The sequence below is a fragment of the Myxine glutinosa genome, chromosome 7 (genome assembly GCF_964187855.1).
Source record: "Myxine glutinosa chromosome 7, kmMyxGlut1.1, whole genome shotgun sequence".
Lineage (NCBI taxonomy): Eukaryota > Metazoa > Chordata > Myxini > Myxiniformes > Myxinidae > Myxine > Myxine glutinosa.
The window spans coordinates 54,695,189-54,708,859 of NC_136267.1; the positions used below are offsets into that span (position 1 = coordinate 54,695,189).

Here is a 13,671-nt window from a genome sequence, read left to right on the forward strand (position 1 = left end):
TCGGTGCTAATTTTTCGTACATGTATACACAATCGTCGGTTAATGCGTATCGAGTATTCTGCGGCCTAGTACTCGTAGGCTTGGCTACCGTACCGTCTCCGACCTTGTGGTTTTGTTTTTCTCTCAGCGATTCGTCGAATGCGCTGCATTTATTTTCGTTCTCTGGTTCGTCCCAGTCGTTCACCCCATACCTCCTTGTTTAATATCTCTACTCAAAAAATAACAAACCCAAAAAAATATTTCCTTCCCAGGTGTTATTCGTTTATTTGTTGTTCTTTTTTGTTCGTTCGTTCTTCGTTCGCGATCACGTGATTAGAAATGTATAATCTCTCCTGTGAACAACTATTTTCTCTCATATATTATAACACAGTTTTCTTCTTTTCCTACAAAAGGATGCTTTCGTCTTGCTCACCAAATCTATTCATTCCAAAAAATATATATAATACCATCTCTTACAGTTCCTCCTTTCTACATTCCCTAAACTATCCAGAACTCCACCCCTCCTTCAGTGTCCTCAAACATATTTTTGACTCGAAGGTCTCAAACTCATTTTGCAAAAAATGTTTGTTTCCCATGAATCGTACACTTTTCAAAATCCAATCTCACCCCTCCCCTCCAAATCCTCCCCATCACCCATCCCTTTCAAATCTCCCCCCTTGCCCCTTCCCTCCCCTCCCTCCTAAATTCCCCCCACACCCCTCCCCTCCGAGACTCTCCCTCGCTCCTCCCCTCCTAGACTCCCCCTCTCACCCCTCCTCCTTGCTTCTTCCCCCTTCCAACTTTCACCTTCATCTCCCCCAACCTTCTGCCTCGCTCTTCCTCCTCCTCCTCAAATAACACCTCACTGTGCCTCACCCAATCTCCATCAAACCTTTTGTCCGCCCCATTCTTCCCTTTCTCCAAGCTATTCTGAAATCTCTGAAATCTCTGACACACCTTCAACAGCTCTCCCTACCTCTTCCTCCTCTTCCACATCTTACCCTACCCCTCCCCCCCCCTGTTCTGGACCCGATGCTCCCCCTTCCTCTTCATTAACGGTATGGACCTCAAACATCCGGGGCCTTCGCTCAAACTTGACCGATCTCTCCATACAGGTTGCTTCTGACAAACCAGATGTGATCTGCTTAACAGAAACTTTCCTCCTTCATGATGTCTGTGATGCCTGGGTATCTCTTCCAGGTTACTCCCTCTTCCGGTATGATAGACCTGAGCCTCGTCCTGGAGGTGGGGTTGCTATCTTTATAAAAAACTCTCTTCCTCACTCGCCCTCCACTGCCCTCTCTCCACCTCACCCCCAGGAATACCTTTGGCTACGGCTTCCCCTTCGCTCCCACCTTTTGTTCATATGTGTGTTGTACCGTCCACCAAACAGCGATGACTCCATCTACATCTCGCTGTCTGATAATATGGACCAACTTCTATCTACCCATCCCAACTCTCTCTTCCTCATATGTGGTGATTTCAATTGTCACCATGCCAGTTGGCTGGGTGTGGGTACCTCTCTCACCAGCCATGGCTCTTCAGCAAAGGACTTCTGCGACTCACTGGGACTGACACAATCTGTCAATTTCCCGATCCGGATCTCAGTCAACGGAGCATCTTCTCTTCTGGATTTGGTTATGACAAACTTCCCTGAAAATGTCTGCTGCTCTTCTTCTGCTCCAATCGGCTCATCTGATCATGTGCTTGTCAAAGTGGACATCTCTCTGACCATTCTCAGAGAGCCTCCTCAGCGTCGACGAGTCTGGCATTTCACTCAGGCCAACTGGCACGGTCTTCAAGCAGCCATCAATCATCTTGACTGGTCTCCCATCTCTACCGCCTCTGACATCAACTCATCCTGGGAATTCTTTCAAAGTAAATTGCTCTCTCTCATGCACAGATTTATCCCATCTCGTCTTCAGTTGTCATACCCTTCCTCCCGTCCATGGTACACGGAATCTGGTGGTGAGGCTGTTGCCCTGAAACAACTTGCTTTCGTCTCCTGGAAAGCAAATCCAACGGAAGGAAATCTCATTTCCTTTCACAAAGCCCGAAACAAGTGTGTGTCCACCCTCAGGAGAGCCAGGAAACAATATCTCACCGTTCTCATGACCGAACTCTCTTATCTGTCTCCCTCTTCCAAATCCTGGTGGCGTCTGGTGAAAACTGTTTCTGGTGTTTGTTCCCCCTCCATCCCCTCCCTCACCTCAAACGGCTTAACGGCTGACTCCGCACGTGAAAAAGCTGAATGCCTCAACTCTGTGTTTGCCTCTAAATCTTGTGTCCCAAACCCATCCCTCTCTGTACCCACCATACCCAGTCGTACCCAGCTGCTCCTGGACTCTGTGTCCTTTCCTCCTGACAAGGTGGAAAAGTTTCTGTCAACCCTCGACTCTGATTCTGCAACTGGTCCTGACGGCATCAGCCCACGGGTCCTAAAATCATGTGCTTCCGCTCTTTCACTCCCTCTTTCTGTTCTCTTCACCCTCTCCTTTGCTCAAGGTCATCTGCCATCTGCTTGGAAATCAGCCAACATCACTGCTTTGCACAAAAAAGGTGCAAAAACAGATCCCAGCAACTACAGACCAATCAGCCTTCTCCCAATTATCAGCAAAGTCATGGAATCCATCATTGCTTCAGATATGAAATCTTTCCTCTTCTCCAATGGCTTGATCTCTGATCATCAATTTGGTTTCAGACCTGGTCACTCAACTCTGGACATGCTGCTTCTGCTTTCTCAACAATGGATGGAGGTCCTCAACGCCAAACAGGAAATTAGAGCCGTCTCCCTTGACATTTCACGTGCCTTCGATACGGTCTGGCACCCTACTCTGCTCACCAAACTCTCCTCCTTTGGTATCCATGGAAATCTCCACGCATGGCTGGCGGACTTCCTCTCTGGTCGTAGTCAACGTGTGGCCCTGAATGGGTTTCTCTCATCTCCTCTTCCTGTTCAGGCTGGAGTTCCCCAAGGTAGTGTTCTGGGCCCTGTGCTTTTTCTGGTCTTCATCAATGATCTCTCTGACTCTCTTGAAAATCCTCTCTGTCTCTTTGCTGATGACTCTACTCTCTGTCGCTCCATTCCTCATCCCTCAGATCGGCAGTCTGCAGCCTCCTCACTCTCTGCAGACCTGGACAAAATCACAGACTGGGCAAACAAATGGAACATGTCTTTCAATCCTGATAAATCTCACACTCTTACGATGTCTCTCCGAAAAGACCGACTGGAAAACCCTCCCATCCACTTTCTGAATAATCCTCTCCAAGAAGTTCTGTCACTCAAGCTTTTGGGTCTCACTATTTGCCATGATCTTTCCTGGGAAAACCACATTTCAAATCTGGCCTCCAAAGCCAGTCGCCGACTGGGCATCCTCCGTCGTGCGAAGTCCTTCCTTGGCACACCTGAGCTCCTCACCACATACAAGGCTTTCATCCGCAGCTCTATGGAATACTGCTCTCCCCTCTGGTCTGGTGCTCCGGCCTCACACCTAGCCCGTCTTCACGCTGTTAAAACCAAAGCGTTCAGAATCATTGGAATCTCCCGCGATGAAACTAACTCCAAGAGCCTTTCACTCACTCACCGCAGGCAGGTTGGTGGTCTTTCCATCTTCTACCGACTCCTCTCTGGCCTTGCCCCCCCAGCCCTCTCTGGGCTCTGTACCCCAAATATTCCTACAGGTCGCACAAGATCTGCCTGCAACCCTCTAATGGTTAAACTGCCAAAATCAAGACTTTCTGCTCACCTTCACTCCTTCATTCCTCTTTTCTCCCGCCTCTGGAACAAACTCCCTCACTCTCTTCAATCCCACTCCACCCTCCAGGTCTTTAAAACAGCTGTTCACCACCATCTCTTATCCTCCCCCATCCAAAACCTTGAACTTTTCTACCCCCGCTAATTTCGGTCCCCTTGTGTTTTATACTTCTCCCACCCCCCCACCCCCCCCACCCCCCCCCTTCCCACGCCTCCTGCCCCCAAGCCCTCTCCCTCCCACACTTCTCCCTGCTCTCAAATGTTGTGGTTGTGTGCTTCCCCTTCTCTCCCCATCTTGTCTTCCGCTCCCTCTTTTTGTATATTTTGTTTGTCTGGTTGATTTGTTTGTGAAATAAATGTTAGCTCTTTCACGAGCCTCGATTCAGTATACAAAAAAAAAAAAACCCCAATAGAGTATGCATGACTTGGATTGCAATGCTCAAAGGTCGAAGCTGCATAAAATCATCAATTTTCATTTTGTATTTTTTTAAACTTTTTGTTATTCGAGCATACGGAAGAAGACGTCCAACTAAATACAAACAGACGTGGACGGGCTTTGCATTTCCAGATGCTTTCTAGTTACTTTTGTAATGGAGAAGCAACTTTGGAAAAATCCCTTGGAAGAACTCCACGGAAGTGGCAGGAAGGGTCATGCCTCTTGTGGTGTATATAGATTATAGTAGATCTTTGCTCAGGTGCGTTCATCAACGTGATAAGCATAGATTGCCTAATAGTGGGGCGGCTTAGCCCAAATATTCAAAAGAATTGTGCATTTTGTGATACAAGCACCAAATTTGGCACAAATGTACATTAATATGTTGCGAACATTTTCAGATATTGGGCCACTTGAAATTCTCTCTTTATGTCCGCCATATTGGATTTCAAAATGGCCGCCACTTGAAATCTACATTTGCTATTATCTCTGGACGTAATGCAGCTATTGACTTGATTCTGGTATCTAAATGTATGTTTTTGGGGGCAAGGAATCCAATGGTACCAATTTCAACTTAATATTATCTATCACAGTCTGTTATATAATTTTATTTGGAAATTATCGAGGCAAATATTGGATTCAACACAATACTTTGAAAAGAATGTCTTAGTTCTGTAAATATAAATAAAATAAAAAACTATACTAAATCACTAGTAACAACTCAGACAAGCTCATATATACTGGCAGTCTAAAATATAAATTCATATCCCATTAGGAAACAAAGTGACCCATTCATTTGTGTTTTTCATATGCATATTTTATGTAACATTACATTCATATTGTCAATAAATACCAAACATGCATAATCCCCTTTTCCTAGACCCTTTAAGCCATCTTTTGTGTTTCTAGAGTACAGAAATTTCTTGTATAGGCTTCCATCTGTCTTGTTTCCTTAACAATGCACTGTAGCATGTCTTTAACAATGTTTACAAACATGACTCCACTACATGTCTTTAATCACAGCCCTGACCCAAATAAAAGAGTAGAGAGGCTGCATGTGTGTTGACCCACATCAACTGTGTTCTTTGTGTGTGGCTGTGTTTAAATCACCTTGTGACTCCACATAAATGAGTTAATTACATACAATCTGGGCTCAGCTAGACAACATTGTGTGGTCAGCAATGAAGACGAGAGTCTGAATTACATGTATGCAAAAGACCTTGTGAACCAGTGAAGCAAATACACGGGTAAGCATGAATTAAATCTAGGGCATGATATAATTTCCATGATGTTTACCTCTACACTCAATGGTGGAAGGAGGTAATGTTTTGATCCCAGCTTGTCTGTATGTCTGTTTGTCTGTTAGTCCACAAAATTCCAGACAAAGCTTGTAGTAGTGGTAGTTGTAGTGGTAGTGGTGATAACAGAAATTGTTATATAGAACTGAACTTATATTATTATTATATGCAGAAAATAACTTCATTTCTATATGCCCTGCAGTGGACAGGTTAATTGGCTTATGCACTGAAGGGGTCACCCTGGTGTGCACTGCTGTGTTCTGCCTCACTGAGTTGTTCAGGTATGATGTACTCAGCACAAGCTTACCTGATACACATGTGTGCTGGCTAAAACCACTTGTCTGGTGGGCACGACAGAGGCAGGTTGTCTAATAGCCAACCTGGTCTTACTTTTTTGGGGTTTATCTGAAATTCTTACTATAAGGCTTTAAATTAGAAATGTTTTATATAAAGTAGTATTTTGAGTGAAGTGTGTATTCCACACTGACAGTTTTGACATGTTCTGAATTTAACACGAAGGCTGTAATTAACAGAACGGGGTATGTCTGGAAAATGTACTGTCCAACCTAATAAGAGTTTAGACTGATTTATATTTAAATCTTGGCTGTGTAAATATTGTAAGAATTTATGAATTCAAATGTTTTGTAAATATTCAATAAATTTGGGAATATTTTTTAACTAAAGAATCTCATGTGATTTTATTTCTCTTCTTGCCTCCGGTATGGGTGAAAATTTAATTCCGGCATAATCTCACAAAACTAATTCCCTAAGTGTGCCAAGCTAAATGCTCTACGATATAGAGGAATTATCCTCCTCTCCATTAGTATGGCGGAGGAAACCCCTCTATTATATATATAACAAAATGTTAACATTATATCATTGTATCGTTGCAGATTCAGAAGACAGTTCCACCATGTCCAAGAGCTTCAGACTAGCTGATGTTGAGCGAACTTCACCATCAACATCACAGCACCTCACCACAACTGACTGGAAGTTATGCCTTATATGTCAAGAGGACAAGACGGAGACACTGACCAAACCTGACCAATCAAAGAGAAAAGACATTGGGAGTGGGTACAGTTCACTCGCAGAGAACTTGGTCAAATTCAGTGAACTTGGAGAGCTTCCAGGATCATTTCACCTGGAAAGACTCGATGATGGTCATGGCATTGAAGCTGCGATGGTTGCACACGGTGCAAAATATCATCAGACATGCAGGCTCCAGTACAACAACACCAAACTGCAGAGAGCACAAAAGAGAGCACTCAAGAAAGAATGTGAGAGCGATGAGGAACAAGCTGCATGCAAACGCACCAGGTTACATTCACGCTCATCGAGTACAGAGAAGAAGGTCCTAGAAAATTGTTTCTTCTGTGAACAACCTGCTGGGGCTGACAGTCTTCGGAAAGCTGCAACATTCCAAATGGACAAACGGGTGCGTGCCTGTGCAACCCTTCTTGGTGATACAGAACTGCTGGGCCGTCTCAGTGGTGGGGACATGATAGCGTTGGACGCCCAGTATCACCCACAGTGCTTGATAGGACTTTACAATCGCACAAGAAAGGCCCAGTCAACAGGATCACAGGACACAAAACAAGAGCGAGCAATGTAGGCAGTTGTCTTCGCTGAACTCGTCCTCTACATTGAAGAAACCAGACAAGATGAGGAGACGGCACCAGTATTCAGATTGGCTGACCTTGTCCAGCTCTATCAGTCCAGAATGGAACAGCTAGGAGTCCAGCTCGACACGAGAGTCCACTCCACACGACTGAAACAGAGACTGTTGGCTCAGTTTCCTGACATGCGGGCACACACCAAGGGGAGAGACATCCTGATGGCATTTGAAGAAGATGTCGGTGCTGCTCTTGCCAAAGCCTGCAAGCTGGACAGTGATAGTGATGCAGTCCATCTTGCCCATGCTGCACAGATTGTTCGCCGTCACATGTTTGGAGAAGCCAAGCCCTTCACAGGATTCCCTGAAGTATGTCAAGAAGAATCTGTGCCAACCCCCGCTGCATCAAAGACCTTTGAAGAGTATGCACAACAGATCTTCATCCCATATATGTCCACGAAGCTGCAAACAGTGTCACGCCTGGATCTGGTCTGGGATACTTACCTTGCTGATTCACTGAAAGGTAGTACACGTGCAAAGCGGGGACAAGGTGTGCGGAGACGTGTGGTGGCTGCCGCAGCCATACCAGGAAACTGGCAGAACTTCCTACGAGTGGACAGCAACAAGACCGAGCTGTTCAGGTTCCTCTCAGCAGCTCTCATGGAATGGTTTGACCAGGAGGACAAGCAACTCGTCATTACTGATGGAGAGGCAGTGCTCAGCAAGCCACTACTGCCAGATCTGACCTCACTCGCCCCATGTAACCATGAAGAGGCTGACAGTCGGATGTTGCTGCATGCATCTCACGCAGTCCAGCATGGACACCACGCAATACTCATCCGGACTGTAGACACCGATGTTGTGGTGCTGGCAGTGTCCCTGGCACAGGAGTTGCAACCAGAAGACAAACTGTGGCTGGCATTCGGAACAGGCCAGAGTTTCCGATACCTAGCAGCACACGAAATAGCAGCTGGATTGGGACGAGAGAAGGCTCGTGCACTGCCAATGTTCCACGCTCTAACTGGATGCGACACTGTGTCTAGTTTTCATAGACATGGCAAGAACACTGCGTGGGCAGTCTGGACGGTACTGCCAGAACTCACTGAGGCGCTGCTGCTGCTGTCCTCTGCACCTCGTGACATACCAGACGATGCAATGCGCATCATCGAGAGGTTCGTGATCCTGTTGTATGATCGAACCAGCAAATGCACAGACATTGACAAGGCCAGGAGGAAACTCTTCGCAAGGAAGAACAATGTGCAGCTCATCCCTCCAACGAAGGCAGCTCTGGAGGAACATGTCAAGAGGGCAGTGTATCAAGGTGGACATGTGTGGGGTCAGATACTGCTGCCAGCACCAGAGCTCCCTCCACCAACCAACTGGGGTTGGTCAAGGACTGGAGAAGGACAGTACACACCTTACTGGACCAGGCTAACTGAGGCAGCTCACAGCTGCATTGAGCTGGTTTCTTGCAAGTGCAAGAAAGGGTGTGTGAGGCGCTGCAAGTGCAAAAAGGCTGCCCTTCAGTGCACAGCCCTCTGTGTGTGTGAAGGGGACTGCACATGACGATGAGTCAACAACATACATGTACTTGTGGCAATGCTGAACTTGTTAACATGACACTGTTTATGTACACGTATCTTCAGTACCGGTATATACCTAGCCTCAGATACCAGTACACCTAGCCTCAAATACTAGACCATGTAGCATGTCAGTATTATACCTAAGACATTTACAGAACTAAGACATTCTTTTCAAAGTATTGTGTTGAATCCAATATTTGCCTAGATAATTTCCAAATAAAATTATATAACAGACTGTGATAGATAATATTAAGTTGAAATTGGTACCATTGGATTCCTTGCCCCCAAAAACATACATTTAGATACCAGAATCAAGTCAGTAGCTGCATTACGTCCAGAGATAATAGCAAATGTAGATTTCAAGTGGCGGCCATTTTGAAATCCAATATGGCGGACATAAAGAGAGAATTTCAAGTGGCCCAATATCTGAAAATGTTCGCAACATATTAATGTACATTTGTGCCAAATTTGGTGCTTGTATCACAAAATGAACAACAGGTTTGCTATGCTGCTACACTATAACGGAGGTCTGGATTCCTCCAAATTTATTTCAGCTTTGTGTTCAACAGCATTAGCGACTGTTTAAAAAGGTAATCAAGCGTGTTTGTGGTTTTAATATTCTTACTTTTGGTAGGGGCCATTGCTCCCCTGAAAACATCACAATAAGCTATTTATTCCCATTTAACTTGACGTTTGCTCAAGGAGGAAAAGCACCTTGGGGAGGGGAGATATTATTTGTATTAATATTGATTTGTAATAACTTTAATAATCAAAAAATCTAAAAAATAATCAGCTTCTAGCTTTTGATTGGTGAACCAATTAATTCTGTGACCCAATATGCAAATTCTTAAAATTCCTGGTGAATTGAATGAACATTGACGATTATATGCAACCTTTACCTTTGACCTCTTTATCTAAAAAAAACAAAAAACAATTGACTCTTACCTTTTGATGAGTGAACCAATTCAGTGACTCGATATGCAGATTCTTTAAATTTCAGGTCAATCAGGTGAAAATTGGTGATTTTACGCAACCTTGACCTTTTGATCTAAAACAAAAAAAGCAATCGGCTTGTAGCTTTTAATTGGTGAACCAATCAATTTTTTTTTTTTTTTGTATACAAGATCGAGGCTCGTGAAAGAGCTAACATTAATCACACAAAAAGTCAAACCGACACACAAAACACAAAAAACAAGGGGAGCAGCAGACAAGATGGGGAGAGAGGGGGAAGGACACAAACACAACATTTGAGAGCAGGGACATCGGGAGGACTTGGGGGGAGGTGGGAGAGGTATAAAACATATGAACACTGCAAGGACTCTGGGGTGAATTACCAGGGGTAGAAAAGATCAAGGTTTTGGATGGGGGAAGATAAGAGATGGTGGTGAACAGCTGTTTTAAAGACCTGGAGGGAGGAGTGGGATTGAAGGGAGTGGGGGAGTTTGTTCCAGAGGCGGGAGAAAAGGGGAATGAAAGAGTGAAGGTGAGCAGAGAGTCTAGATTTTGGCAGTTTAACCATAAGAGGGTTGCAGGCAGATCTTGTGCAACCTGAAGGAATATTGGGGGGACAGAGCACAGAGAGAGCTGGGGGAGCAAGGCCAGAGAGGAGTCTGGAGAAGACAGAAAGACCACCAACCTGCCTGCGGTGAGTGAGTGAGTGAAAGGCCCTCGGAGTTGATTTCATCGCAGGAGATTCCAATGATTCTGAAAGCTTTGGCCTCAACAGCATGAAGCCGAGCTAGGTGTGAGGCAGGAGCACCGGCCTAGAGGGGGGAACAGTATTCCATTGAGCTGCGGATGAAAGCCTTGTATGTGGTGAGGAGCTCAGGTGTGCCAAGGAAGGACTTCGCACGACGGAGGATGCCCAGTCGGCGACTGGCTTTGGAGGCCAGCTTGGAAATGTGGTTTTCCCAAGAAAGATCATGGCAGATAGTGAGACCCAAAAGCTTGAGCGAAAGAACTTCTTGGAGAGGATTGTTGAGAAAGTAGATGGGAGGGTTTTCCAGTCGGTCCTTTCGGAGAGACATTGTAAGAGTGTGAGATTTGTCAGGATTGAAAGACATGTTCCACTTGTTTGACCAGTCTGTGATTTTGTCCATGTCTGCAGAGAGTGAGGAGGCTGCAGACTGCCGATCTGAGGGATGAGGAATGGAGCGGCAGATAAGTGGAGTCATCAGCAAAGAGATAGAGAGGATTTTCCAGAGAGTCGGAGAGATCATTGATGAAGACCAGAAATAGCACAGGGCCCAGAACACTACCTTGGGGAACTCCAGCCAGAACAGGAAGGGGAGATGAGAGAAATCCATTCAGGGCCACACGTTGCCTACGACCAGAGAGGAAGTCCGCAAGCCATGAGTGGAGATTTCCATGAATACCATAGGAGGAGAGTTTGGTGAGCAGAGCTGGGTGCCAGACCATATTGAAGGCACGTGATATGTCAAGTGAGACAGCTCTGATTTCCTGTTTGGCATTGAGAACCTCCATCCATTGTTGAGACAGCAGAAGCAACATGTCCAGAGTAGAATGACCTGGTCTGAATCCAAATTGATGATCAGAGATCAAGCCATTGGAGAAGAGGAAGGATTTGATATCCGAAACAATGATGGATTCCATGACTTTGCTGATAATTGGGAGCAGGCTGATTGGTCTGTAGTTGCAAGGATCTGTTTTTGCACCTTTTTGTGTAAAGCGGTAATGTTTGCTGAATTCCAAGATGCTGGCAGATGACCTTGAGCAAAAGAGAGGGTGAAAAGAACAGAGAGAGGGTGAGATAGAGCGGCAGAGCAGGATTTTAGGACCCGTGGGCTGATGCCATCTGGTCCAGTTGCGGAATTCAGAGTCGAGGTTTGATAAAAACTTCTCCACCTTGTCAGGAGAGAAGGACACAGAGTCCAGGAGCAGTTGGGTTCGACTGGGAAAGGTGGGAACAGAGAGAGATGGGTATGGGACACAAGATTTTGAGGCAAACACAGAGTTGAGGCATTCAGCTTTTTCACGTGCGGAGTCAGCCGTTAAGCCGTTTGAGGTGAGGGAGGAGATGGAGGGGGAACAAACACCAGAAACGGATTTGACCAGACGCCACCAGGATTTGGAGGAAGGAGACAGGTTTGAGAGTTCAATCTTGAGTGTGGAGAGATAGTGCTTCCTGGCACTCCTGAGGGTAGAAACACACTTGTTTCGAGCTTGGTGGAAGGAACTGAGATTGCCTTCAGTTGGATTTGCCTTCCAAGACACAAAGGCAAGTTGTTTCAGGGCAACTGCCTCACCACAAGATTCAGTGTACCATGGACAGGAGGAAGGGTAGGACAACTGAAGACGAGATGGGATAAATCTGTGCATGAGAGAGAGCAGTTTGCTTTGGAAGAATTCCCAGGAAGAATTGATGTCAGAGGCATTAGACATGGGAGACCAGTCCAGTTGATTGATGGCTGCTTGCAGACCGTGCCAGTCGGCCTGAGTGAAATGCCAGACTCGTCGGCGCTGAGGAGGCTCTCTGAGAATGGCCAGAGAGATGTCCACTTTAACAAGCACATGATCAGAAGAACCGATTGGAGCAGAAGAAGAGCAGCAGACATTTGCAGGGAAGTTAGTCATAACCAAGTCCAGAAGAGAAGATACTCCATTGACTGAGATCCGGGTCGGGAAATTGACAGATTGTGTCAGTCCCAATGAGTCGCAGAAGTCCTTTGCTGAGGTGCCATGGCTGGTGAGAGATGAACCCACACCCAGCCAGCTGGCATGATGACAGTTGAAGTCGCCACATATGAGGAAGAGAGAGTTTGGATGAGTTGATAGAAGTTGGTCCATGTTGTCCGACAGCGAAATGTAAATGGAGTCATCACTGTTTGGAGGACGGTACAGAACACATATGAACAAAAGGTGGGAGCGGAGAGGAAGCCGTAGCCAGAGGTACTCCTGTGGGTGGGGTGGAGAGAGGGCAGTGCAGGGAGAGTGAGGAAGAGAGTTTTTGATAAAGATAGCCACCCCACCACCAGGACGAGGCTCAGATATATCGTACCGGAGGAGGGAGTAACCAGGAAGAGATATTAAGGAATCAGAGACATCTTGAAGGAGGAAAGTTTCTGTTGAGCAGATCAAGTCTGGATTGTCAGAAGCAACCTGAATGGAGAGATCAATCAGGTTTGAGCGAAGGCCCCGGATGTTTGAGGTCCATACCGTTAGTGAGGAGAGAGGGGGAGCATCGGGTGCAGGACAGGGGAGGGGAGGGGTCGGGTCAGATGAAGGGTGAGAGGGGGATGTAGGAAGAGCAGTTGATAGTGTGTCAGAGATTACAGAAGAGTTACAAGAAAGGGAAGGATGAGGAGGACGAAAGGTTTGATGGTGATGGGATGAGGCACAGTGAGGGTTTGTTTGAGGGGGGGCAGAGGAAAGTAGAAGGTTGGGGGAGGTGGAGGTATGATATAGAAGGGAGACGAAGTGGGGAGGAGGCAGCTTTGAGAAGGAGGTGGGAGGGAGAATTTGGGAGGGATGGTTGGGGGGGGGGGGGATTTGAAGGGGAGGGGTTGGGGGAGAGTTTGGAATGGGAGGGGCAAGGGGGGAGTTTAGGAGGGGAGGGGCAAGGGGGGAGTTTTGGAGGGGAGGGGCAAGGGGGGAGTTTAGGAGGGGAGGGGCAAGGGGGGAGATTTGGAGGGGAGGGGCAAGGGGGGAGTTTAGGAGGGGAGGGGCAAGGGGGGAGTTTAGGAGGGGAGGGGCAATGGGGGAGTTTAGGAGGGGAGGGGCATGGGGGGAGTTTAGGAGGGGAGGGGCATGGGGGGAGTTTAGGAGGGGAGGGGCAAGTGGGGAGATTCGGAGGGGAGGGGAAAGTGGGGAGATTTGGAGGGGAGGGGCAAGGGGGGAGTTTAGAAAGTGGATGATTAATGAAAGATGAACATATATAACAAATTGGGTTTGTTGTGATTTTCAAGTTAGCGATCCGTTTAAGAACGATGGAGGAGGGATGGAATGAATGAGAATTTAGAGCATGGAGTGATTTGGAATCATAAGAGATTGAA

At 46.5% G+C, this 13,671-nt stretch overlaps 1 protein-coding gene across 7 annotated transcripts in view; it reads right to left on the reverse strand.

The window, feature by feature from the left end:
• APTX (aprataxin) overlaps positions 1 to 13,671 on the reverse strand; it is a 152,312-nt gene that overhangs the window by 18,594 nt on the left and 120,047 nt on the right. For 2 of the 7 annotated variants that reach the window (XM_078781745.1, XM_068099939.2), the window contains exon 2: positions 9,605 to 9,707. The exons of the other annotated variants lie outside the window; for them this stretch is intronic. In XM_078781745.1, the coding sequence (XP_078637871.1) occupies positions 9,605 to 9,707 (103 nt within the window). The remainder of the gene's footprint in view (positions 1 to 9,604; positions 9,708 to 13,671) is intronic. 7 annotated transcript variants of the gene reach the window in all.